At 37.0% G+C, this 26,879-nt stretch overlaps 1 protein-coding gene across 1 annotated transcript; it reads left to right on the top strand.

The window, feature by feature from the left end:
* Nucleotide 1: 1 nt before the first annotated feature.
* Nucleotides 2-26,042, top strand: CHFR (checkpoint with forkhead and ring finger domains; the record flags this gene model as incomplete). Its single annotated transcript, XM_026091874.1, has 17 exons — nt 2-80; nt 2,067-2,166; nt 9,092-9,201; nt 11,565-11,624; nt 11,795-12,007; nt 13,040-13,264; nt 13,847-14,003; nt 14,382-14,536; nt 15,148-15,310; nt 16,305-16,447; nt 16,864-16,983; nt 17,298-17,381; nt 18,098-18,168; nt 19,168-19,255; nt 19,450-19,557; nt 20,743-20,815; nt 23,173-26,042. Coding segments are annotated over 17 exons (1,992 nt in total), but the record flags the coding sequence as incomplete, so codon positions are not given.
* Nucleotides 26,043-26,879: the final 837 nt, after the last annotated feature.

Here is a 26,879-nt window from a genome sequence, read left to right as displayed (position 1 = left end):
GCTGACCCGCCTGGGCGCCGACGAAGCGGAGCCGCGTGTCCTGCTGCTCAAGAGGGAGTGGACGATCGGCCGCAGGAAAGGTGGGCCGCGGCCGGGGCAGCGCTCGGGCTCGGGGGCGGCCGGAGCGCGGCGCCTCCGCGGGGGGACGCGGCCTGCGGGAGCCCCCGGGCCCCTGCGAGGCGGCGGCTTTGCGCTGCCCTTCTCTGCTTCCCCGGGACTTTTACGAGCGGACGCGCCCTTCAGGTGTCTGTGGCGGCCCGGACAGACGAGCGAAAGCGGTAGCTGGTTCAGCAGAGTTTCTTCGTGTTGGTCCCGCTTATGTTCCCTTTTCGTGGTTAAAAAGAAAAGTTGGAGCTGCAAAGCGAGATGCTTGTGCTGTGCAGGCAGGAAACGCCTGCGCAAGAGCCCTTAAGACTTCTGGCCACATAAAGATGACTAACAAGTACTGGAAGTGTTTCTCTGAGATTTGGTTTGAAAGCCTTATTCTCTGAGTCTAGTGTTATTGCTATTTGCCTTTATTTTAAAGGAAAGCCTGCTTACTGCCATTTAAACGGTCATCACAGAGTTTTATCTCTTCACTCTGCCCTGGCAGCACCAATCTTAAGTTTCCTGTTTATTGATTTAAGCTATTTGACTGACCCATCACAAAGTAAAGTAATAGTCTTCAACAAACATCCGATGCTATAACTCTATGAGAAGTCCAGATAATGTAGGAAAAATATTTTACCTGTTTACATTTCATAATATATGCTTAGATTGCTTATCATTATATCCAAGCTGTAGGGCATTTCTTCAAAGTGAGATCCAGTTGGGGGATTATCTTGCAGAAGAAGATAGATTTTTGCACGCTGAATTGCTTCCATAACTGTTTACTAACATTAATAAAATGAACGGGTACAAGAATGCCAAGTTCTGGCTCATAAATATTACTTAGAAAACCTTTAAGAACATTAGAAAGGTTTGTTTGGAGCGCTCTGACCTTCCTGCTCCCATACTAAAGTCTGTTAACTCCACAGAGTAGAATGGAAATGTTGGCATCCTTCTGAGTAAAATTTATCCTACTCGCTTTCAGTGGGCTTCCTAGAGCCACAGCTGTGCGGCACCAGTTAACACTATAGTTGTTAACTGTCCTGTGAATATTAGGAGTAGAATGGTACTAAACTGTCAACACCGTATGTGGTGACTACTATTTTACTTCTGGATATGTTATTGTCATAAGCTAAGGTACAGTGCACCTACAGTGTGAATAGGTGGAAGTGAATCATGTTTGTTAATTATAACTTTTTTAGAAGCAGATACCTTGAGTCATCTGTAAGAGAAATCAGTGTCTTACACAAGGAACCTTGATCATTGCCTTGAATGTTGAGTGTTAAAGTGAAGGAAAAAATGTTAAATTTGCTCAGAGCCCTAGAATAATAGTTAGGAAGATCTCTACCATCTCAACATCATTATTATATTTCTCCTCCGTATACCTAAATCTTAGTCTGTCCTGAGTTTTCAATCTCCCTTCAGCTTTAGTAATGTAACAGTGGTGTTAATGGAGGTAAGGAAAACCTCTTATTTAAAAATGAACAAACAAACAAGACTTTAAAGTAGAACAGTGATACCCTTGTATTTCTCTGCAGTTGGTTCCTACTACTTTCCCCCAGTATACTAGGATGAACCAGAAGTTGAATTCAATGAAACAGTGTTACAATGATGTGAAAAAGAGCTATGTGATCTTTGATGTGTGTCTCTAGAATTTAGGTTGAACACTTCCCAAATATGTGTGAATCTGTACCACTCTGGAGCAGAGTAACTGTAAGGACTGAGATTTGAAGGAAGAAGGAAAAAAAGAGAACTAAAACATCCTGAAATAAGCCTATGTCCATACATGGGACTATTTCACTGCTTGCATTTATATATTGCATCCTAGACTGTGGTGCTCCCTATATACCAGTATAAATTTTGAACTATTGCAGATGTACATGACTCAGTTTGTTGTGCATTTATAGCCAAGTAGAATGCTGATCTATCTGTGTAATGTGTATTTTTAAGCACACTGGAAAATCCACTTTCTTTTTAAGGTTGTGACTTATCTTTCCCTGGCAACAAGTTGGTGTCTGGAGATCACTGTAAAATCACAGTGGATGAAGAATCTGGTCAAGTGTCATTGGAAGATACAAGGTTGGTTCTGCTGTGAACTTCTATTCTTATCATCTTAGTCTGTGAAGTACAATTTTGTGTATTGCTCAAGGTATAAATAGTGAATGCTTTTTGTTTTCCTTCACTCTTTTTTTCCTCTTTTTCCATTTAGCTTTTTTTTCAGCACTTTCTAAATCTTTTTTTCTCTTCAAAGGAATTCATAGTCTGCTGGCTGAAAAATACTGATGATGGGTAACATGTAATAATTCTCTAGCATATTTCTTCAGACTTGCAAACAAAAGATGACTGAGAAAGTTGTCAGTGATGCTAGCATTCTTAAAAGCTCTTTCTAGGCATGAGTGTGTCTCATTTCAGACGCTCATGAAGGGAGGAAAACATCTGCAGTAATGATCCCAAAGCATAACAGAGACATGGGGTAAAAATCTGTGTATGTTATATCTTTCTAGTATTCAAAATATCCGTAGACTGTATACCATGAGCACCATAGTATTTCAGCAGTTGTGGGCACTTCAGGTGGAGGTTAGATCCTATTCAGTCCAATTTAATTTAATTTAAAAAGTGTTTGCTATTTTTCTACTGTTGATATTTCAGTTGTATTTTTTTTTTCTTTCATTTAACCAGAAGGGTTACTTTCTTTTCTCAGTGTTTCTGTGTTAAGTTAGTGTGTGAAGTCCTTAATGGTAGAAAGATTTAAGCACATACTTCACTGGAACTAGTGTTACTAGTGTTAGTTAGTAAGCTAATTTAGTGGAACTACTTTTAGTATATAAAGTTAATTACATATTACTTCACACACTGAAGGCCAATGAACTTGCTATACTGGGTGAGGTTATTTCCTGTTGAGTTCTAAGACTACTGTGGGAGTACAAATAGCACTGCAGGGGTTGTGAGTGGATTCCAGTAGATTTTAGTTTGTTTTCTAGACTGATTTATAAAGTCTGAGATAGGAATTTGAAAGGGAGGGTGTTTCTTAGATGGAGACTGTAACCCTCTTCAAATCTTCATCTGCTTTGTTTTTGACAGTACTTTTGTCTAAGATTGCAGAAAGCTTCTGGTTTATTACATTTCAAGAACTCTGTGACATTTTAAAATACTTCTGTAAACCACACTCTTTTTCTGCCAGGTTATTGCAGTCGGCAAAGAAACAAATACTTTTCTGCCAGCTACCCCCATTCTTCATGTCTAGAAGGCATTTTACTCAAACACAGAGAAGAAGACAGTTCAAAATACATTGATGTATATACATAAAGAGGAAATTTCATTTTGGACGTTTTTAAGGATACTGTGCCAAATCTGCTGTTTCCTGTTCCAACATATCAGAATGCAATTAAATATATTGTTCTGGTAGCTCACGGTTAGCATCAGATACCTGCTGAGCTTTTGATTAAAAAATCCCTCCAAGAAAATTCTGAAAAACCTTTAAACCATCTAATAGAATATAGCATGCGCTTTTGCTTTTTATATATATATAGAGAGAGAGAGCACTTTGGCAGAATGTATGAGGTTTAGTTGACATTTTCCTTTCAGCAGAATTTTTACTTCCATGTTCCTTTGTTGTGTCTTGCTCAGTTAGTAGCTGTTTTGATATTAAAAGGATTCTTTTTCAGGGCCAGGAGCACACTTCTAGATATTTGCTTGGGATATGGATTCCTTTCATATTTTATTTTATTTCCTCAAGTTCCTGAGGTTGGAAGGAACCTCAGGAGGCCACTAAATCCAACCTCTTCCTGAAGGCAGGGCCACCACTGAATTTGGACTAGATTGTTTAGGGCTTTGTCCAGTCGGGTCTTGAACATATCCTCCAAGGATGGATGTTCTGCAGCCTCTCAAGGCCCTCATTCCAGAGCTTAATTATCCTCATAGTGAATTTTTTATTCCTTATATCCAGTTTGAACCTTCCTTGTTTCAATTTATGACCTTTGCCACCTCATTAAAGAGCATGCCTCCATCTTCTTGGTAACTTCCTCATAGTTACTGAAAGACTGCTGTTAGGTTCTCTGTCCTCAAGCCTTCTCTTCCCAGGCAAAACAAGCCCAGTTCCCTCAGCCTCTGTTTTTTGGTCTCGTGCTCCAGCCCCCTGGCAATCTTGGTGGCTGTCTGCTCAGCTTGCTCAAGTTTATTAACATCTTTCTTGTACCAGGTGACAGAAAACAGGATATAGTATTTTAGATGTGGGTGAATGAGTGCCAAGTAAAGGAGAATAATAATCACTTCCCTTGATCATCTGACTACATCTCTGTTGGTAGAGCTCACTGTAGCCCTTCATCACTGCCAGGGCACACTGCTGCTGTCCACCAGGATCCCCAGCCAAGCCAGTCAGTCCCTAGCCTGTACTGTTGCAGACGGTTAGTCCATCCCAGGTGCAGGACTTGGCATTTGTCCTGTTTGAATGTCATGAGGTTCCTGTCAACCTATTTCTTTAGTCTGCCAGGTCCCTCTGAATGGCAGTCCTGTTCTTAGCGTGTTGAATGCAGCCCCTAGTTTGGTGTCATCTGCAGACTTGGTGAGGATGCATTTCCTCTGCTCCTCCAGGTCTTTGCTAAAGATACTAAGCAGGGTAGATGTCCCTGGATTCCTGAAACCACTCCTAGTTTAATTCACTTGTAGCTGGTAGCATTAGTTGAGACCAGTGTGGTGATAATACAAGCTAAAGGAATTGTGGATGATGCAGAAACTTCCTTGCCTTTCCCTCTTTTCCTCTGTTTTCTTTCAAGGCAAAAAAGTGCAGCCAGCAGAAGGAGAACTAGCTGAGCTAAATTAAATTTAATTTTCTACATGATGCATTCACAGAAAGGTGGAAATTATTATCCTGCTAATGTAATAGAAGGGCTGCAGTCCTATGCAGTACTATGAATTAGCTGCTTATGGTTTGGCATGTTACACTTAAGTGTGTCTAACAAAAAAGACTTAGGTTGTTCATGTTCTGCTTGCCTGTGGGTGAGTTGATATGAAGTGTGATGGTTGCCATTTGCTGAACCAAGAGACTATCTGGGGTTGATCTGACATCTTGCAGAAGACTATTTACTCTCTTTTGGGACTTCTGATGTTTGCTCTGAATATCAGCTGAGCTCCAAAGAATCAAGCAGGCTGAAAGAATAAGATTTTTTGGATGTTTGAGTTGGCAATACTTGATGCCCAGAAAATTACTGCAATGTCAGCTTTTTCTACTGTGGAGTGGAAAGTAGTTCTGGAAACATTGCTGTGGTCAAGCTCAGATTTTTTTTGGTGAAATGGAATGCACTGAGGGAGGCAGTTTGTGACAGCTGAACTGAGTGGACTTTGTTTTTGTATTGTGACTGAATCAAAAAATATCATAAAATGCATGTAGATAACCAACATGGGTTCTTACCTCCCTGTTAGCATAATGAGTTCTTGGGTCTAGTTTGGAAAGAAGTACCATAAACTTGCAGGTGAAAGGAAATGCTTAGAGAATTTAAAATTGAGTAAACAGAAGTTTTGAAGCAATGAAAACCAAGAGTTAGCAAATAGCACAACAGAATATTCTGCAAATGCACCACTTTGTTTGTTTCTGTTTTATTTTCCAAACCATGCCCTAGTTCCTTGATGCTGCTTGAAAGAAACTGATTTGTGCAAGCTGACCTAACACAGCTGAGCCGGTAGTTAGCTTGCCCTAAGTAAAAGCAGTTGTAAGACTCTTCATTTTGAAAGAGAAATTTTAAATGCAACTCTATATGCACGAGACTAAGATAGTCATGTGAAAGACTATCAGACGTTCCCTTTCTGTGGATAAGTAGGAGATTGATCTTCAGTGGCCAGTGGCACCTTTTCTGCTACTAAATTTTTCTCACCTCACCAGATGCGCTATTTCTGTGACCATTAAAAGAATGGAGACTAGTACAATACAAAGGACTTCCGTAACTTATTAGGATTTGAAACTTATTTCAGTTTACAGTATGTTCAGGATAATACACGCTTATATAGTAGATAACTTCTGCGTCAATACTTCTAGAAGTTTTGCTGTAAACTACGTTCGTTTCCCAGATGGGCATTAGTAATTACTAAAAAGTAATAGATTGGCATTTTTCTAGGAAGGATACCAAAGTGTCTTACAATACACAGATCATTTACCTACTTCAAAGTAAGCCTATTTTGAGTGGAATGTAGCTGTATGGTATTTTGTATCAATAGTGTGTGACAGCTGGAACTGGAAGTCAAGATGATGTGTGGTTCATTAATCAAACTGTAAAGTCATCAACCACATTGGAATTGGGTCAAGATCTGAGGATTTTTTTTCTTCCACTCTTTGGAAAGTGACATAGGACCTTTTGTGACATTGTTTCACAACTTGGACAATATGTATCTGATAGAACAGTTTTTCTTCTCCACCTCCAAAATAATACAGTCTGGTATCAATTCAATATTATTTGAACCAATGAATGGCTTTCATATTTGGAATTATAATTGTAGTTTCCATGTAATTTATGAGGACCATACTTTAGTCTGAAACATCAGAGATTCAAATGTACAAACATTACCATTTGTCATGTCTCTGGTTTAAAAAAACTGCAATGTTAATCCCAGACTTTACCATATCTGTTAAAAGCTAAGTGAAAGAATAACACAGTTGCCTGGGCTGGTTTGATTTTTTTTATTATTATTATTTTTTTTTCCTTTCCCTTTCTTTGATTATTGGCTGAGATCTAAATACAACTATTCCTGTTTGCTAACATATTTAAGAAAAATCTTATGATTTTTCTCTGAGTGGTATGAATTTGATTCTACTTCATTTGGGTTCCTGGATGCCAAATGATTCATTTAGTCAGCTCTCACTGAAGTCAGTATAGCTGTGCAAGACTGAACAGATTTGGCTGTTTGTAGTCAGTTTGAGGATTAGGGTCCTGGGTCCAGTTTCTGCAGCTTGCCTTGTCAGAGCAAGCACAGGTGTTGCTAGATGTGTGACACTAATTTTTTTTTCTCAAGAATATCTTGCTTAAGTTATTTAATTCCTCATATCCATCTTTGAACTTAGCAGTCATAATACTGAAACTTTATAAAATCCACTCCTCCCCTTCCCCCTCCCCGTGTTTGGTAAAATATTGGGGCTAGGAATTGCCTGGAGAAGCTAAGCCTCAGTAAGAGACAATTTGTGTTACACTAGTTTAACTGCTTTATTACAAAGAGTCGAAAAGACTTGGGGGGGGGGGGGGAGAGTGCGTGCTTTGCTTTGCCTTCTGGAATACTAAGGATATCAAGTTTGATGTTTCCTAGTTTTGCTAAAGGACCTCTGAGCAATGTCAGTGATTGTTGTAAGCATTAACGTTTCATTGATGATTGAAGGAGATGCTTTTTTTGCTTTAACAATATCTTCTTAATACATTATCACTAGCAGCAATGTTTCTGTAAAAACAAGTATAGTTTCCAACAGACTGACTAAAATTCTTTTTTCATCTTAATTGCTAAACTTCCAGTGCTCTTAACTTTTGGTGACATCTCCATTCTGCTATTTCTTTAGTTCTCGTGTCCTTCAGGGTAGTCAATATCTGAACGTCTAAGGTTAAAAAGGCAAGCTTAAAAAAGTTTTCTCATAAAAGAAGCTTGAAGTTTCTTTCATGGGGCAAAGATTGATATGACCCAAAGATTTTCTTTGTTGACTTTTTGTTTTTTATATCTTGTTATTTATGTTGGATTAGTGATTTATCCATGTATGTAGTGAAAGCAGCTGTACAGGGAAAATCAAGAACCAGTATCTTGATCAAGACTTGCTGTGGTTATTTGAAAGGGCTTGCTTTTCCTTTTAACTTTTTAATGTAATGCTCCTGACTTTGTACTGTTGACATCTTGGGGCACTTAAAGTTCTTTTCTTTTTCTTTTCATGTTACTAAATGACAAGAGATTTTTTTCCTGAGCCAAACTGCTTTTAAAAAAGAAAAATAATGATGAGAAGGGATGGTGCTTGTTTCTAAATAACCATCCCTCCCTCACCTCCAGAGAGAAACTGCTCCATTTGAGGAAGGCTGGGCTTTGTCCTGGGAAAGCAAGGTGGCCTCCAGGAGGTGGCAGCAGAGATTTGCTGTCATTTTATGCAGAAGCTTGATCTGCTGAGGGAAAAAGCAGCTTTTCTATTCTTTCATATTTGGTATTAATTGCTGAGGTTTTGAATGGCAGAAGTCTGAAATTCTAGAAAGCTGCAGCCCTGAAAGAGGCTTACTGCAACTGAGCTGAAATTATTCGGTACATGAATAATTTGACTTGGTTTTAAAACACTCATAGCTTGTGTATAAAATGTCACCCGTCGTGAAGGAGCAATGATACCACCATTAATCAGCAGTGCTCTGCATTTGCTTGTTCCCCAAATTTGGTTTCTTCCATGAGTCTTACAGTTTTTATCCGTATAAAAATAATTCTTTCCAACTCATGTTTTTTAATGTTTACATGTGTATAAATGTTTTTCCACCTAACTTATTGTTGTTTTGACTTTCAGACAGTGTAACCTTGAAATTTTAAGTTTTCACTGTTTGAAGCAAGAGGGGAGAAAAGTGAATGCTGGCATGGGGTACCTGACTGTCCGTACAAGAGAGGTTCCTTTGTCCCAGAATGTCTTAGGAGATAAACATAACCTAGAACTTTTGAAATAGAATGCCTATTGTCCTTTCCTGTTTTCTGTTTAAGGGATGGCAATTATTCTACAGAAATAATCATCTAATTATTTCGACACATTCGCCAAATGTCAGGGATCCTTTGTCTGGCTATTTGTCATCCACCAGTTCCTTTCTAGGAGCTGCAAATGAGCACTGAAGTCCTAGCAGCTCTGCGGTTTAGTGTTTTAGCCAGATTTTTTTTGTTTGCTATTGTACATTTTTAGATCCTGGCTTATATTGTTTTTAAGAACTAACAATTTTCTTTGTTAAAAGTAGCTTGTTTTTCCCTTTCCTTCTAGGTAATTATGAAAACATTTAGGCTAAATGCTCTTTCTTTCTCTTTGCAGTACTAATGGAACAGTAATTAATAAACTGAAAGTGGTTAAGAAACAGACATACCCTTTACAGACTGGGGATGTGATCTATGTTGTTTACAGAAAAAATGAGCCAGAGAACAGTAAGTAAATGATATTTTTTAAATGGCATACTTAGTCATTTTTGAGTCATGAGAGAAAAGAAGTATCAGTACAATTGAAACAGAATTACTCATTTAATTTTAACAGAAATAATTTGTTAAAGTGTAAAAACAAGTCTCTATGGAAAAGGTTATGGACATGCCCATTTTAACATGGACAAGTCTGAGCAACTGTCTGAAATGGAAATGTGCCTAGAAGTAATTTTGGAAGAAATAGTGCTTGGAATTATGACTAATAAGGCCCTGATTATATTCATCCAATACTTCCTTTAGAAGTCAAATTACTGAGCTGTTAAGTGATACTTTGTGTTAAATTTAAGGAATTTTTGGCACCAGAAGAAGGGAAGGCTGCAAAAGTGGTCTTTAAAAAAATGGCTAATTGGGTGAAAAAAGTGCTATAATAAAAAGTAGAATTAGTAAACATGGAAAAATATTATATTAGTGTGGCTTTTATAAAGACAAATCATGGCTCACAAAATCTACTTTAATTCATTTCAGGAATCGCCAAGTACATGGAAAAGGATGATGCAATGAAATAGCGCACTTAGGTTTCAAAAAGTTTTAATGGGGTCCTTCCTCAAAGGCTTTTAAATAAGCCAAGCTCTTGTTGACTAGGAATTAGGGTCCTTTCATGTATTAATAACTGGATAGAAGTCAGGCGCCAGGTTTTTAGCTATAAATGCTGAATTTTTGCAATAGTAGAAAGTTAACAAAAGATTCCATGAATGATCTGTGTTGGTATCTATATTCATGATGTTCATAAGTGATCTGGGAAGTGGTACTATTGAGGTGACAGAGTTTTCATTTGATATTTGGTTGTACAGGATCATTAAATGCAAAGCTGACTGAAAAGACTTACAGAAAGAATTTAATTGCTCATTATTGTAAAATAACAGATGAAGTTCAACTTTGATAAATGGGGGGTGGGGAGAAAGCTCAACTTTACATATGTGTTGTTGTGCCCCAGCCAATTGCTCTGTTCATTAGCCTGCAATTTTTCTTTTAGTGCAAAGAATGTAATATTTAAATTTTAGTAGAGAGTATTCACTTTCAGGTAAGACTCCAGAATAGCAGAAAGAGGCATTTTAAATGTTAATTCTTATTACTTTATTTGATAGCTCTGAAGTGGAATTTTTAAGGTGAACAGACAGACTTTGTGTGGTCATAAGCTCAGCTATTTTTGTGAAGATAACTAGATACACTGGGAGCAGGGGTGTAGTATTGGATAAGTCTGTAGCATGATACTTAATGTAAATACATATGACCTTAAAATTTTCTTGCATCAATAGAAGTTTATGAATTGCTAATCTAAAAACTTCTAGATATATACATACCCACTAATGAAATATGATTTCCTTTTATGAAGTTGCAGTTAAACAGATCAGACATTTATGCTGCCTGATGTAAATGCTACAAGAAGCAGTGATATGCTATATCTGTCTGTCTGTATGGTCTACCTCATGAATCCTCTTTAAGATGGCACTATTGCAGCTGATGCTACTTAGAAGAACTCATTTATTCTAATTTTGCAAGTACTTTGTAATGAACTGAGTTACTGATTTCTGCTTAGGTTAACAACTATATGAATTACCAAGTAGTTAATATCACTTTTTCAGTTTCTCCAAGATGAGCGAGTTTAGGTCTGGCATGTGTATTTGGCTGATCTGAGTAGTTCTGAAGGAGACTAGACTCTAACTTTTGTTCAGAAAAGGAGCAGCTGCAAACTAAGAGGGTCTCATGTGCTTCTAGGTGGCTGGAGATGAAAAGAAATGCAAGTTAGGAGGATCTTTGGGACTGTATAAGATTGAAATAGGGTGGAAAAGAAGGAGATATTATCCAATTTGTTTTATTAATAGATAGTAAATTAGTTTCCTGGATGAAATTTGTAACATCTTAATTTGTATTTTGAGACTTCATGTGTCTCACAAAGAAATCTAAATAAAATAGATTGAAGAAATTGAGATGTGAGCTTAGAAATAATAAGCTTCTTCCAAGAGTTTTCATTAAAGTGTCAGTAAAAATACTCACAGTTTGTTCTGACACAGAGCAGATTTTAGGTTTAAGAAATGATTAAGCCTCTAGTTCCATGGCTGGCACAAGTTAAACTTTGCACAAAAGCGTCTCTGCCTGGCTTCCTGAGAAGAAAAGATCTTGCTGTGCTGTTTCTAATTGCCTCCTAAGTAGGAGTATTAACGTTAAACTATGGAGGTGATCTCTCATTTGCCTCTTCTGTTGTCAGACACTGGGGAAACAGTCACTTGTGGATAGAATTTATTTATGTGAGACTGAGGTTAGTTAATTTTTGCTTTAGAATTCTGATCAATCTCTTCTGTCATCTCTTTCAGATGTTGCTTATCTCTATGAATCCTTAAACACACAGCATGATGCAACTCAAGAACCAGTAGGTAAGAAAGTAATTCAAGAACCAAGAAGAGGATCCAAACTCTAATGACTAATATAACCCTTCTGAGAGAGTTTGATTCCCTGGAATTTTGAAGGAAGCTTCATTTGAAACCATGATGTGGTGACTGTCACACAGATTTTTCTTCTTTCCTTTTTTTCCCCCTATCTGTAGAAGTTAACGTAGAAAACCTATGCCATGTGACCAAAGATACCTCAAGTACAGGAAGAAGTAATGATGAGACCCAAATTACCTCATCACCATCAGCTACTCAGTCTTGCTATGAGGAACCACAGCCATCTACTTCTACATCTAACCTCTTTAACGCTTCTTCTACCTCTCTTACTGAGTCTGCATCTGTTGAGCAGGATAATCCTTCGACATCTGGTAAGAGTTGTGTCATGTATTTAGTTTGGTATCCCATCAGCTGTTACTCCAGTCTTGAATCTTACCCCCATTCAGGTCTTCAGCGTTTGTCTTCCCAAGTCCTAGTGAAAGGAACAGGTGGACATGTGTATTCTAACTTTCTCTGTTAACACACAGGATAAATCCTAGTGGGTGGGTAAAGCAATTGTGAGAATTGCTTATGGTCAGGGAGGCAGAAAATACATGTATATTCAAAACTGTTCAGTCTTTACACTATGGCTTGGTAATGGAGAACCCACCAGTGAAAACTTAGCAAATCTATATGGCTCATATAGCAAAGTAACTGGATACGAGTGCTTGCACTCAGTTTCTCAGCAGAGCTACTGCATGTTTTAATTGTCACTGTTGCTGCTGCTGATCACCAGTCCCCTTTCTCTTGCTTAGAGTTCTAAGGCCCAAAGGTGTCACATGGAACCCTAGTCTCGTATCTTGTGTAATATCAGCAAGTATAATAGCCAAATGCTGCATAATTAAAATATAACTGGAGCAAGAACAGTTATCTGGAAAATGGAACTGTCAGCAGTTCATTGGGACTCTTCCCACATGCTCCTCTGAAAATGAAAATTTGCACTTGAGTTGTCATTCTAGTATCAGAGGCTCTCTGTTGTGCTCCTGACTTGTTGTATGTGATCAAGATTGTATAAATCCCCTGCCTGACATCTTTGTCGGGAAGACTTGATGCAGATAATAATCTTATGAATAAATATTCTACATTTTAAATAGGGATGGAGATTTTAAATAGGGTTACACAACTAATAGCAGTTTTTCTTCAAGTCTTCCAAGTCCTGGACTTGGAAGTCAAGGCTAGTCAGTTTAGCTCAGAATACATGCAACGTAATTACACAGACATTGCTTTTATGCTTTTGCACCACTCTTTCCTATCCAGATGTTTGAATTGATGTGTGTGCATCATCAGGGTTTGAGTAGCTGCTGTTTTCATATGTCCCATAACTGTATGCAACTATGTTCATATTTTCTGCTTTTATTTTGCAGGATCACAATCCTCAGTTTTCACTCCTGTGCCTACTTTCCCCATCTTAGAATCTGTGTGTCTAAGAACACTGCATGATGAACACGCAAAGCTGGATATGAATACGGAAACTTCCACAGTCACTTCAGAAATCATTGACAAAGAAAGAACAGAATCAGATTCGCAAAGGACAGAAGGGGAAGAGGAGGAAGAAGATTTGAAACCTGCTAAGAAGAAACTAAAAGGAGGCTAGTATACTACAATATTCAGCAACCTACTGTGCACTCTTCTATTTAAATCTTATTGTTGAAAGTTAGTTTAAAAAATATAATTATAAACTTACAGCTATGACCATTTTTTTCGTAGAAGTCCAGTGAGACTGCAAAGCATAAGGGTCTGTGGTTATTTTTCATTAATAATATGAAATGAATTCAAATTCTACCAAACCTAGAAGGGCTTTAAAAGCTGTGTTCATATGGGATAGGTAATTTTTTCCCCTTCACAACATTATTTTGTGTTGTAATAATTGGATTAAAAAAGGAAAGCAAAATGCTGGGGGGGGGGGGGTTGTTGTTGGGTTTTTTTTTCCGAATTGAGTCAGATCAGCTGTTGGCAGTCCTCTCTGGATTTGTTTGTTTCTTCTTGTTTACTTGGTTTCTGGTCCAGTGAAAATGACAACTTCAGTAGCAAAAACTGCTATGTGCAAAGCAAGAACCTTTAGCAGAACTATTGCCAGTGAACCGTGTAACTTTCAGGTCTTTTTTAACACTTGCAGAAAAACCCCCACCCCTCTGAAAACTATATTCTGTGGGAATATTCTGTCTTTGTAGATGAAGATGCTTGTCCAGATCTTCCAGCAGCAGCCCCCAGTGAATGTATAATTAAAATTGGCTCTGAAGATGCAAAAACAGCAAATGTGAAACCAGATAAGATGGAAGAAACATTAACTTGCATTATCTGCCAAGAGCTCCTGCATGACTGTGTGAGGTATGTATGACTGACAAAAGTTGTAATCATGTGGGAATAATATAAGAAGTTGAATGACAGCTGTTTGAGGAGGAGTCCAGGAGAGCCTGGGTTTTCACAATTCCTGCTGAGCTTTTTGTTTGTTTGTTTGTTTTTGTTTTTGTTTTGGGGAGGTGGGGTTGGGTTTTTTGTTTTGTTTTGGGGAGGTGGGTTTGTTTTGTTTTTTGGGAGGGTTGTAATTCATATGGACAGAATCAGTTGGATGCTTCACAGCTGTGTCATCTTGATCTTCTAAGCGCGTGCTAAATGGTCTTTTTAGGGTTATGAATGTATACAAAAAATGGAAGATTTGGGTTTTGACTCCTTTTATTTCACTGATTTCATGTTTATATTTTCCAGCTTGCAGCCTTGTATGCATACTTTCTGTGCTGCCTGCTACTCAGGATGGATGGAAAGATCTTCTCTATGTCCAACTTGTCGTTGTCCAGTGGAACGTATTTGTAAAAACCATATATTGAACAACTTGGTTGAAGCTTATCTGATTCAGCATCCAGGCAAGTTGAACAGTGTGCATAACAGAATCTGATGCATTTCAGACATTAGTTGTGCAATTGATGTATGTAGAAAGACTACTGTGCATTAAGCGTCTATGTATGTTTTAGTACTGCTCTGTCTTCTCTAACATAGCTGTAAGAAAACAAGCTCTTACATTTAATCTGACATACTAACTAGCAATGTTCCAAATATTGGGTGAGAATTGAAGGTGATTTAATACTGTAACTGAGCATGCTAAGAACTCTTAATTTTATTTTACTGCTTAGTCGTGAGAAGGATATCAATATTAACAAACAGGGGACACTGACTGATTGGGTCACCTAAACTCAGATACTTCTGAAAAATATACTTGAATATGGATTTAATTAATCATGGACTACTGAAAATGAAACCTCACTTGCCTGATATTTCACTGCTGTTGACAAAGAGGGGAATATAACTATGATCTTCTATAACTCTGGTATCTAAAAATAAGTTTGATGGACATGAAAACACAGTAATTTTAAACATGTTAATAAATTAATAGGTGTAGGGTGGTCATGATCTTTCTTCGGGAGAACGGACGTGATGAATCCTTTTCTCTTGATGTTTGAATTTGGTTCTCTTGCAGATAAATGTCGTAATGAGGATGATGTACGTAGCATGGATGCTAGAAACAAAATTACTCAAGATATGTTGCAACCTAAGGTGCGGAGATCTTTTTCAGATGAGGAAGGAAGTTCTGAGGATCTTTTGGAATTGTCAGATGTAGATAGTGAATCTTCAGATATCAGGTATATTCCTTTAAGCTGTGCACCGAATTAGATTTGCTCATGTTTGAATGCCCAAAATCACATACTAGGCTAGTTTCACAAACACTGTTACTGCATCCCATATATGTGATTCCTGGTAGTGTTTCTCTGATCATTACAAGAATTAATCTTATTTTCTTCAAGTAAGTTCATTCTTACCAGTAATTATCTTGGCAATTGTACTGGCCATTCTACTGATCCTTGAGCAGTCAACAAAAAATAATTAAAATTAGAACTCCCTAGAAGCCCAGCAAGATTCATTTTAAGACCAGGAGCTCTATCCTCAATTGTGCAACAGCTTCACATAAGATATGTGAAATTACCTTTCATGGCTGTTGCTTTAGAGGCAGCAGGCTTCTGGCTAAGATTTTAGCATGAGTAAGAGCAGTCCCTGACCCTATGAGTGCAACTGCAATGATCATGCTGTGTCTGGCATGCTATTTTCACCAGATGCAGGCTATTGAAGCAGCTAATGCTTTACCGAGGGATTCCCAGACACCAAAATAGCTTGACTTCCAGCAGCAGAAACTTTTTCCTATATACCTAGAGGGGAACAGAAAAATAGAGTTCTTCCTTAGAAGATTATTACAGCTTTGTACCTCTCTCTCCTGTCCTTACATCCTCTTGAATCTTATGTTGTTTTGCTGCCTTAACTCCACTTGTGCATTAGTTGTGCACAAGTCATTTGTACATCCTGGGAAGATGTCATCTTGCTTTGAGTCACACTGCTCTTGTTTTAGAAATACTTACAGAATACTACAAATGATTGTAAGGGGTTTTATTTGTTTATCTGTTATGACTACAGCAAGTTTTACAACTCTGTGGTACGGTGCTGTGTAAGCTTCCATATATTACTGAATGAAGAAATGCAAAATATACACTTCAGGAGTATGATTGACCCTTTCCAGCACAGGGAGATGAGTTATATTTGCATTTATTGGGCAACATTTCCTATGACCTTACTTTATTCTTTCAGTCAACCATATATAGTTTGCAGACAGTGCCCAGGCTATCGACGACACTCTGTTCCAACTCTTCCTGGCCCAGGCCAAGAGACAGAAGCAGGAGGAATGCAAGCACTAGGAGATGCACCATCTACGTCTGCCAACTTCCCTGCAGGTCGGTGTCATGAAATCTTTTCTGCAATATAAAACTGAGGTCCTATAACTCAAACACCCATTATGAACTAAGCTCAGTCTTGTAGTACTATGTGAGAATCACCACTTCACATAAGGGTCTCTGCAAATATCTGGAGATTTGACAGTGGCTTTTCTTTCGTTATCCAGAATAGATTCCTGATGGTTGGTAGTTCTTAAACTGTTTTAAATATTCAAGTATTTTACACGTACACATAGTTTAGAAGTCTAAATGCCATTTTTCTGCTCTTTTATAGAGTTTTTGTAAAAGGCACTATTGCTTGCTTGTTACTTTCTGATTTTTATGTTGCTAATATTCACTACATAGTCCAGGTTGCAATTCTGTGCATTGTTCAGTCTGTCTTCTTTTTTCCCCCTTCCTGTTTTTTTGCCATTTAGCTGTCCAGGAGTATGTGTGCCCTGCTCAAGGAAGTCATGTAATATGCACCTGCTGCTTTCAGCCAATGCCTGACCGAAGAGCAGAGCGTGAACAGAATCCTCATGTTGCTCCTCAGCAATGTGTGTACATTTATTTTACTTCTTTTTAATCTTGGCTACAGAACTGTGTCTCTCCTTATTTTTAACTAAACTTAAGTTTGTTTTGAAGGGTGTTCTTTATCTGGATATTCTTTATTTGAACTGTTGTGGTCACAGCAAGAAAGAATCTTCCTTTATAGTATTAGTTGTTCCTCTATAGAATTTATTTTAAATGAGAAAGTTGTACTTTTTAAACCAAGTTTAGCAGGGCTCTATTGTTACTGCTTTGTAAGAGCAATGGCTGTTGGGTTATGCTGTGTGCTGGTCCTTACAGGATTTTTCTATGTTGTTTACAGGTACAGTTTGCCTGCAACCCTTCTGTCACTTATACTGGGGCTGCACTCGGATGGCATGTTTTGGCTGTTTGGCACCATTCTGTGGTACTGTGGAATATTCTGTTTCTTATGAACCTGTTCACTTTGCAATAATATCTGTCTGTCTTGAACTTTAGGTAATTTAAGAAATACAATAATTTAGTTTATAGCACAGTCCTGCAAAAGGGAACAAAGTCTGTATCCTCACATTGCAAATATAACTAATCCTTGGAAGGTGTATGTCTTAGATTTGAGAGGACTTAACTTTTTGTCTTTGTATCATATTAAGCTTGAGAACTGCACTTGTTAAGCATGATGCTTTCTGTATTAAAAAGAATCGTGGTGTATTTCAGCCTATTAGGAAAATCATACAAATCAGTGCAAGAACACTGAGCATCTGATGTTAACTGTTTCAAGAAGAACTTTTTGCTTTTAAGCTTGTAGACTGCTTAAACTTTTAGATATATTTAAAAATAAATTAGAACAGTTGAAACAAATAGGCTGCAGTTTGAAGCTAATGGAATATCCTTTAACGGCACTGTTACTTTGTGTAGATCAGTAGTTGTGACTGTGGACTACAGGTGAAGCTAAAATCTTAATGCCTTATCTTTGATTACCCCTGGAAGTTACGTATCACATAACTTGTTTGAATGCAGACGTGTACTTGGTGCTCACATGAGTCTGTGTGCATTCTTTCAGGAGACAGAAAAACCTCTTCAGAAAATGAGTAAAGGCCAGCTGGTTTGGGGAAGAAATAATAACTTTTTTTTTCTTCTGATTAGAAATAAATCTTGGTGACAAGTGTTTAGATGGAGTCCTAAATAACAACCACTACGAGTCAGATATCCTAAAGGTATGTTTAAAAATCATTATGTATGATACATAATGTTTAAGACTTACTGGCTCATGAAATTATAGTGATGTGCTGCCTAACAGTTACAGTAGTGACAGCATTGTGTCACTTGCAGCACCTGGCTTCTAAAAGGCAAATCAAATGAGCCATGAATGTTCAGCTGGGCCAAGGTTATAGTTAGTGTGGTTAGACTGGAAATACCTTGAGTTATTTTGGGGTAATCATTTGGATCTTTCAGTCTCTGTATGAGAGGGCATTGTATTTTAGAGGTGCATTCTGATTAGCATCAGCTCTTCCTTTACCTCCCAAATTAACAAAAAATAATCACACTGAGGCAATCCTGAAGTTTAATTTCTCCAGCATGCATGTTTGGCAGGTGCCAGGAAGGCCAAAATTTCAGACATTGCTTCAGAGCTTGGTCTAAATGACTGATAGACGGACTGTAGAACTGAGATACATTTGGCTGTTAAGTCATCAAAGAATTCTACTTGTATGAAGTATTCGTTAGGGAAGCCAGTTTCTACAGTTCTAAGGGTAACATCCAAAATATTAATGAAAGAGGAAAGTAATTCAGTTAATCTAGCAGGAAAGTGAGGCTCATCAAATGTTTTCTTTCGGACAAGTTAAATTTCTCTTTAGGTTACATGGAAAATATTTTGTCCCTGCCATAACTGGGTTACCTAAAGTAGGTAAACTGGGTGAAATCTTGATTTAAGTTAAATGAGAGTGTGACTGAAATGGATCTACTTGCATCCTTTTGGCAAAAGTAGGAATCTTCTGAACAAAAGGTACTAAATCGAAGGCTTTATTGGTGATCTGAAAGTATCTTGCTAATTAAGTTAAAGAAATGGTGTTTCCTTTTTATTTGTGATCAACATCGTTCCATTTTGTAAACCTAGCTAGGTCTAGGTTTAATAAAATCTGAGGGTGAATGGTTTGGTTGCTCCTCTTAATGTTGCAAATTTTTCTCAATTAAACACTTAAATTGCTCTGTTTCAGGATTACCTGGCATCCAGGGGTTTGACATGGAAAAATATGTTAAACGAAAGTCTCTTAGCTCTTCAAAGAGGAGTTTTTATGCTGTCAGGTACATCCCTTCTGTATTGTGTTCATTTCTCTCTCTCTCTCTCTCTCTCTCTCTCTAGCTGTATATAAACCTATATAAAGAGGTTTGAAGTTCTGTGTATGTAACCAGAGCTGTCATCTTTTTGTTAACTCTGATTTTTTTTTTTTTTTTTAAGCCTTCTACTAATGTTATGTACAAACTGGCTTTCTCCCCAGATTACAGAATTACTGGGAACACGGTGCTTTGCTACTGTTGTGGCCTTCGCAGCTTTCGAGAGCTTGCCTACCAGTACAGGCAGAATATTCCTGTTGCTGAATTGCCAGGTGGTCAATTCTCTTCCTTTGTACAGTAGGGGGAAAAGTCATTTTTATCTTGCATCTTCTATTTCAAGCCTTAGATTTAAATAAGAGATGTGATTTTTTTTTTTGATTTTTTTTTTTTTTTTTTTTTGAATCCCCAGATTAACAGAGAGATTCCTTTTGTAGGAGATATTTAACATCTTCATGTAGCCTAGTGGAATGTCTTTGTAGGGCTAATATCTTACAAAGATTATTTTACTTGTGAGCTGCTAAGTTTGCCTATAGATATTTTTAGACTCCCTAATGGGGTTCTTTTCCTTCAGTTCATCATTTTGTTCATCTATATAGTAAATATATCCATATTGAAAAGAGGAATTCAGTAAAATCCAGAATATAGTCTACAGGAACTACTTGCTGTAGTTTAGTTTATTTTCTTAAATACATAATATTATGCATTTCCTGAATGCGTTTTACCAGCTCTCAGCTAGGAACAAGAATGTTTTCATAGATGAATTCTTAAATCTGTTTGTATTTACAGTGTCAGTATAGAATACCATACATGCAACTATGCCTCCTTCAATTCCAGATATGTTGGGTATAGAAATCTTCCATCAGTCTACTTCTAAATCTGTTACCTTTGTCCATTCAGTCCTTCTTGTTAGCAACAGCATCCCTGTCACAAACTATTGAGAACTCTGCTTCTGCTGCTGTGCTTAGTGAGACACAGTCAGTCTAGCCTGTTTTCCCCTTAGTATTGTTTTCTTTATTGTAAGGGCCTGCTGGACCATGGAGTTATAATGTACCTAAAACTAGGGGAAAGCAACAACCAGTGCCCAAATTAATACATCTTTCTTTCATATGGAAATGTATCTAGGCATGTGCCTAGTGTCTTAAACTGTAAAGTCCATCTCTATTGAACTAAATGGTAAAATTTCAACCAAGAGCCCTGTGAACCAAATTGTTTCATCGTAAGTCTGCGTGAGCCTAAAATTCAGGATGAATTTTGTGTCCTTTATTAAGTGTTTGCTCTGTGTCTAGAAAGGTGAAATAGTGTAGTTTACAGTAGTTTGTTAGCAATCTTGCCTTGTTTCTTCTCTACAAAGCCCCTGCTCTGGTGAGTAACTGCCATTAGCAGTGGCTTAACAATCTACATCTCCTTATTTAATGGCTTCTGCAATAAATGTAGTGCTTCATTTGTTTGTTTTGTAGTGACTGTCACATCACGTCCTGATTGCTACTGGGGGCGCAACTGTCGGACTCAGGTCAAAGCACATCATGCCATGTAAGTTGTACAATTTAGAAAGTGTTTGTTTTTTATTTAAAAAAAAAATGCACCAAAAACTTTACCATAAATTCATGGCTAGAAAAGTAGTTGTAAAGTTGTAGCTCATTCCTCAAGCATGAGGAACACCGCTGCAGCACAAGCAAAATTTGATGAGCTTTGGATTTTTTATATAACTTTAAAGTGAGCCCTTTACGTGTGTCGGAAGGGTAGCACTAGCACTTGTTAGTTGCTGTAACCCATGGCTGACACTTCTTGAGTCTTGTTTTCCAGCACTCCACTCTGCCCCTTAACTCCTGGTCTTTTCCCACTGAAGCAGCTTATTTGCTTATATCTGGGTGCCTCTTAAATACACTGTATATACAATAATTAGCCCTGTGCTATTTCCTTTTGAAATTCTGAGAGAGACTCCTCTAATGAAGTGCAACAGACCTTGAAGGGGTAAATCGGTGGGAATAATTTGCAGCAGTAGAAGCAAAAGAACTTGGAACGCATAACGTTAGGAACCTGCTGTGGCTTACCAGTTCCTGTTTTTGGATGACTTCCTAGGTTTTATTCCTTTGACCCAAGCAATCTGATACTTGGTGAAAATGAAGTTCTGAGCCTGAAAAGATGAGGATAACCCTCTACTTCTCTAGTGTTTTAATATATCTAGGGGGCATGGGCTCCTGTATAGGTCATATATGGTTAGTGGCACAGGATAGCTTTAAAAATGAATTTTTTGAAATCGAGAATTTGTTTGCCATTTTGTCTTCTCACTACTACAGCATGAAACCATGAGAATGTAAGGCAATTTTTTTTTTTTGATTCTATATGAACATTTTTAGTCCTTCTACGGTATCTGGTCATTCACAGAAAATATGCATCTAAAAAATCAAGGTTGTCTTCTCTAAATTCTCAGTGCAATTCCTGACAGAGGAACTATTACACCTTACTAAGAAATTGCTTTAATGAATAGAAGGTTCTGCACTATCTTTCTGATGCTGCAATGAACACACACATGCAGCATAATTCCTTTCATATTTTCGTCCTGTGGGTTGAAAATAACCAGCCCGTACAGCTCATGCAAGCAGATCATAAGAAAGACTTTTAAAATATTCATCCTCAGTTTCTTACAAATTCAGAGGTTTTTGCCAAGTATCTTTCAAAAATAACTGGGAATTTAAGTTGCAGATGTAATTCAAAGCACCTCATCTGTCTGTAAATTCATGTTATAGTACTGTGTACCCAGAGAATATTTTATTTTGATATATCAGAGAGTTAATTCTACATGAAAGCACTCACCAATATTTTTTGCTCGTATTGGATAATTCTGTTTCCATCTAGAATGGGAATGATGCAAGGGTTTTTTTGGTTTGTTTTTTTCTTCAAGGATTGGCTGTTTCTAGTACTTTACTGGCTGCTGTTATTAGTTCCAAAAATCCATAAAACCAAACAATCCTGTCATTCCACTTCTAGATCATCATTTTTGGGGGGTGGGTTTTTTGTTTTTGTTTTTGTTTGTTTTTGTTTTGTTTTGGGTTTTTTTGCTAAACTGTTCTGCTAACAAGTTTGGTTGTGTAAGCAAGATTTATTTCTAATCTTTTGTCTGATTCAGTAAGACGACTAAAACTCATCTCATTTGCGTCCTCTCCTCCACATGTATATGTACACAGACAAGACACGTGCACACACTCAGCACCCCAGTTCTTAACTTGTGTTTCAGTTATGTGTTAGGAGGTACATAACCCAAGTAAGAAAGAAAGAAAGAAAGAGTTAGTAGTGAGAAGTTTTTGAGAATTAGAAGTGCCTTTTACAGAATTTTGTGTTACCTATTTAATTCAGGAAGATTGACTTGCCATTCCCATAGAACTGGAATAATACAGAATGAGGAAAAAGTTTACCTATCCTTTATCCTTCTTCCAGAAGAAGAATCTAAGCCAGTGAAAGAACATGTTTATACTGAGATGAATTTATTAGCCTGGTTAATACTAGTTCCCAGTGACTTGTATAATGCTGATTACAAAAAATGACTAATGTCTCTCAGGGCAAAATTTAATTCTCTGATGCGCTGTTTTAATTGCTTTCTGGGTTTGAAGTATGCAGGAGTATAGAGGAAGGCTTTTAATAACAGGTTTTCTGTGTGCATAATATCACTAACAAGGGTTAGGCAGGAGAGATGCTGAAAATCCTGTTACAGATAACATGGTAGATTTCAGTCTAAACAGGTTCTGAAAAACAGATGTGTTACCATGTAAATGTTCTGCTTTAAACTGTTTAACATTTAAAATACCCTATGAAAGATGCTGACTCTTTTGTGTTACCTGACTTCTGAGAACTTTGCTACATTTTAATACTTTTTGGTTTTTTTATTTCAGGAAATTCAATCACATTTGTGAACAAACACGATTCAAGAACTGAATACTTGTAGTCTGTAGAGAGGGGGCAAAAACCTATAACACTGCTTGTACAGTTTAAGGTTTCAGGGGATCTTCTCAGTTCCCCCATAGCAGGGAATCAATAACTTTTGCATCAGGTAATCTGGTGTGAACTTTTTAATTTTTAGAATTTTACAGCTGTGTATGAGTAAGGTAGGTTTTCGGGTTTGTTTTCAAGAAAGTCCGGCAAGCATTGCATTCCATCCTCATGACTACAGTGTCCCTGTATCACTGCAGTGAAGAACAAAAACAAACAAAAATCACACACACACACACACACACACACACACACACACACACAAACCAGCCATATCTTGGGAAGACCTAAGAATAAGGAGTGTATTTGCACTACTTGTGGAGAAACTAAGAAAAATCCTTAGACTTAAAACAGAAATGTTTTGTATAAGTAACTGATGGATATTTCAAGAGCCATTAATATTTAAGAAGGAAATTGTCAGTGTATATTCATAACTGCTTTTTGCTGTAGTCTGTTATTTTTGTCACTACCCATTCCATTTGAACTAGAAACACATTAATCTTCACTTTATTAAAAAAAAAATGTTTTTTTCTGTCCATTTAACAGCTGTTTCAGCTTAAACCTTCTACCATATGTGCAGTGTTATAATGGAAGAAGTACAGTTTCTTTTCTCAGTTTGGTAGTGTTGATGTTTTTATTCATGTTAAATTACAAAAATAATTGCACAGAAATTTGAAAATCACATTTAAAGTTGGGGTAATACTTGAAGCAGAACAGACTTCTGCTAATATTACTTCTGTAGTATTTTATATCAGAAGACCAAACAGTGCTTTTGACATAGAGCAGCCAGTAGGACACACTGGTTCATTTTTTGTATTTCTTTTTTGGTTTGATATTGTATGCTAAGTATGTACCTCTGCCATGCAGCTGTTCTCTAGCATGCGTACACTGGTAAAAATGTAAAAAAAAAAAAAAGAAAAGAAAAAAAAAGCTATAATTTAAAACAGAATATAGCAGCTTTACTGAAAAGAACAATCTTACCGAAAATAATTCAGTATGGACAAGTTGTAGCAACATGGAGGCATTTTTGGCTAGGGCTAGAGATGATGAGGAAGGACACTGGTGTCACTGGTATTAAAAACAAAAAACAAAAAACCCCCAAAACCTAGATTTTATTCCCACACCTTTTGCAGAGCTCATTTAGGAAACTTCCCAAGCATCATTTAAAAAATAATTTGATGCAGTCTGATCTGTTTCATAATAATCTGATAGCTAATGTTCATGCACTTGACTGGGACCAATTTTTCTTTATTGTCATACCTAGAAGAGTGAAGCAGAATGAGAAGAAAGCATACAAAGTTACCTCTGTAGATGCCATGTTGTTTTTAAGTATGCCTTATTTTGTGAGCAAGATTTATACTTCAATATTAAAAAGTGTACACACAATACTGTGTTATAATGGAGCACAAATGATGCAGCACACTGTGTCTACTGGTGTCAGTGAATTAAACAACTTTTTCCAGTAACGCACATGTTAATATGAATGCTAATTAGAATGATGCATTTCTGTTTAGATTTTTATTTTCTAAAATAGCTGCCGCAAGGATAGGTCTGTTGACCATGCCCGTATGCTATTAAAAGTACACTTTGATGTGGACTTCTCTTCCTAATCTCTGGGCATTTTCTCCTATAAGTAGGATTGAAATTGGATCTGGAATAATACTTGAAACTTCTTTTAAAAACAACAGTTTGTTTCTGTCTTTTACTACTATTAACAATGTTCTGTTACTTTTGTATTTGTATTTTTATGTTTAGATTTTTTTTTAATGGTTATTGTATCTTCTCAGGACAACCATTCCCAGCTGTTTTGATCTCATTTTCATCTCTGGCTGTGCATGTAGCAAATTGAGTGCAGTTGTGGAGACTGAGCCTTTGCACATTATATGCAGAAATGTGCTTTGCATTCTCACTCACCACTTCCCACACCCCAGATGGGCTTTCAGCATAGACTTGTCACTGTGCTAGTGTTCAAGCCTCTCATGTGCTGAATTTCTTTTTGTTGGTCAAGAATAATACGTCTACAGTACTATGTACAACCTCGCTTGCACTTACTCAAGTTATTATGTGTGTATAGGGATGTATTATGTGACTTAAAATTGGAAAAAAGAAAAAACAAAACAAAACTCATGTACTTAACATCTAAACTACCAGTGCAGTAGAGGTTCTTCAAATTCCTTTTATAAGCCCCTCTTCCTTTCCCCTGTTACAGATGATTAATCTGCCTTTCTATGCATATAGGGTTGCGGTAGTGCAATGGAATGAAGGGATTTTTTTTTTTTTTGTCATTTATATTGTACCAGGAAGAGATGAGAAATTAACTTGCAGATGGGGAGGGTGAATAAATCCTGATCTTTATATGCTCTTAAGTAAGTAAGAGTATCTTTCATGGGTATTACATACTCTATACATTAGACCTTTTTAAATGTATGGTTGCCAGGTGATAGTTAATGTGATAAATGTATGAACTATGCTTGGTGTAATTGTTTAAATACTGTAAAGGTGCAGCATATTTTTAACCTGTCTAAAGCACACCCCCACCTTCTTTATAAGAGAGATTTGGAAGCTGAGCATGAAATGTTGTAGAATAGATGTTGTGAAAACCAGGGTGATTACGATAGGGTTTGACTTTGTGGTGAATAAGGTATATAATCTCTCTCTTTGAGAAAGTTCTTTTATAAAGAAGGTGGAGCGTAGTTCTTCCAGTTCTCTTTTTGTGATTTATTTTTTTTTCCTGAACTAAGAAGTTATTAATTAAAAAAAAACAAAAAAGCTATTCACTGAGGTTGTCTGTTTCTGTTTCTTCTGTGGTGTATTCTCTCACCACAGAAAAGGATGGATGTGACTTTTTCTAATGCTTGGTCAAATTGTCAGTCATTTGAATGTTGAGATTTTACAGCTAAATATCGTATTTGAACTTGTAACTGAGAATGACATGACTTGTCATTCCATGGAATTGTCTCAACCTTTCTTACAAGTGTCAGATGATATCACAAAGGATCATCAGTATCTCTACAGGTTTTATATCAAATGAATAATATAACCTAAAAACTATCTAAGTAGAATTAGCTTTTGTAAACAAGATGACTTCAAGAAGCTAATTTTTTTAAAAAAGTTTACTTAAAAAAAAAAAGTGGATAGCATTTTAATTTCTTGCAACACTGTAGACACAAAAGTGACAAGCATTATACCACTGCAGATTTAACAGCAGGCTATAAAAAATGATTGTCATATTGTGTTAGAGTCTTTATACCTTCCATATTTTCAGTGATCTGATTTGTATAAATGAGAGGATTTCAAATGGCTACTGTTAGAACTTTCTCTAGTAGATGGTTACTTTTCCCCTGCTTAGTAAATAGGAGGTTTGTCTGCACCCTATTCTATCTGATTTTGAGGTCAGTTATGCCACAGTTATTAAAACTTTAAATTGCAGCTGAGAATCCTAGGCTTTTTTGCACTGGTACTGCTCTCACACTTGAAGCTGGAAATAGAAATCTTTTACTATTGTAGTTTATCCCTACTGCTGTTTTTAAGCCAGCTGTCATTTTGTGCTTCAGACTACATTGAAGAGAAATTCAAACTCACAGTTAAGTTATATAAAAGTGAAAATGTC

Source organism: Apteryx rowi, unplaced genomic scaffold (assembly GCF_003343035.1).
Source record: "Apteryx rowi isolate R43461 unplaced genomic scaffold, aptRow1 scaffold_93, whole genome shotgun sequence".
NCBI lineage: Eukaryota > Metazoa > Chordata > Aves > Apterygiformes > Apterygidae > Apteryx > Apteryx rowi.
The sequence above is the reverse complement of the archived record's forward strand: the minus strand, read 5'-3'. Positions and strand labels throughout refer to the sequence as shown.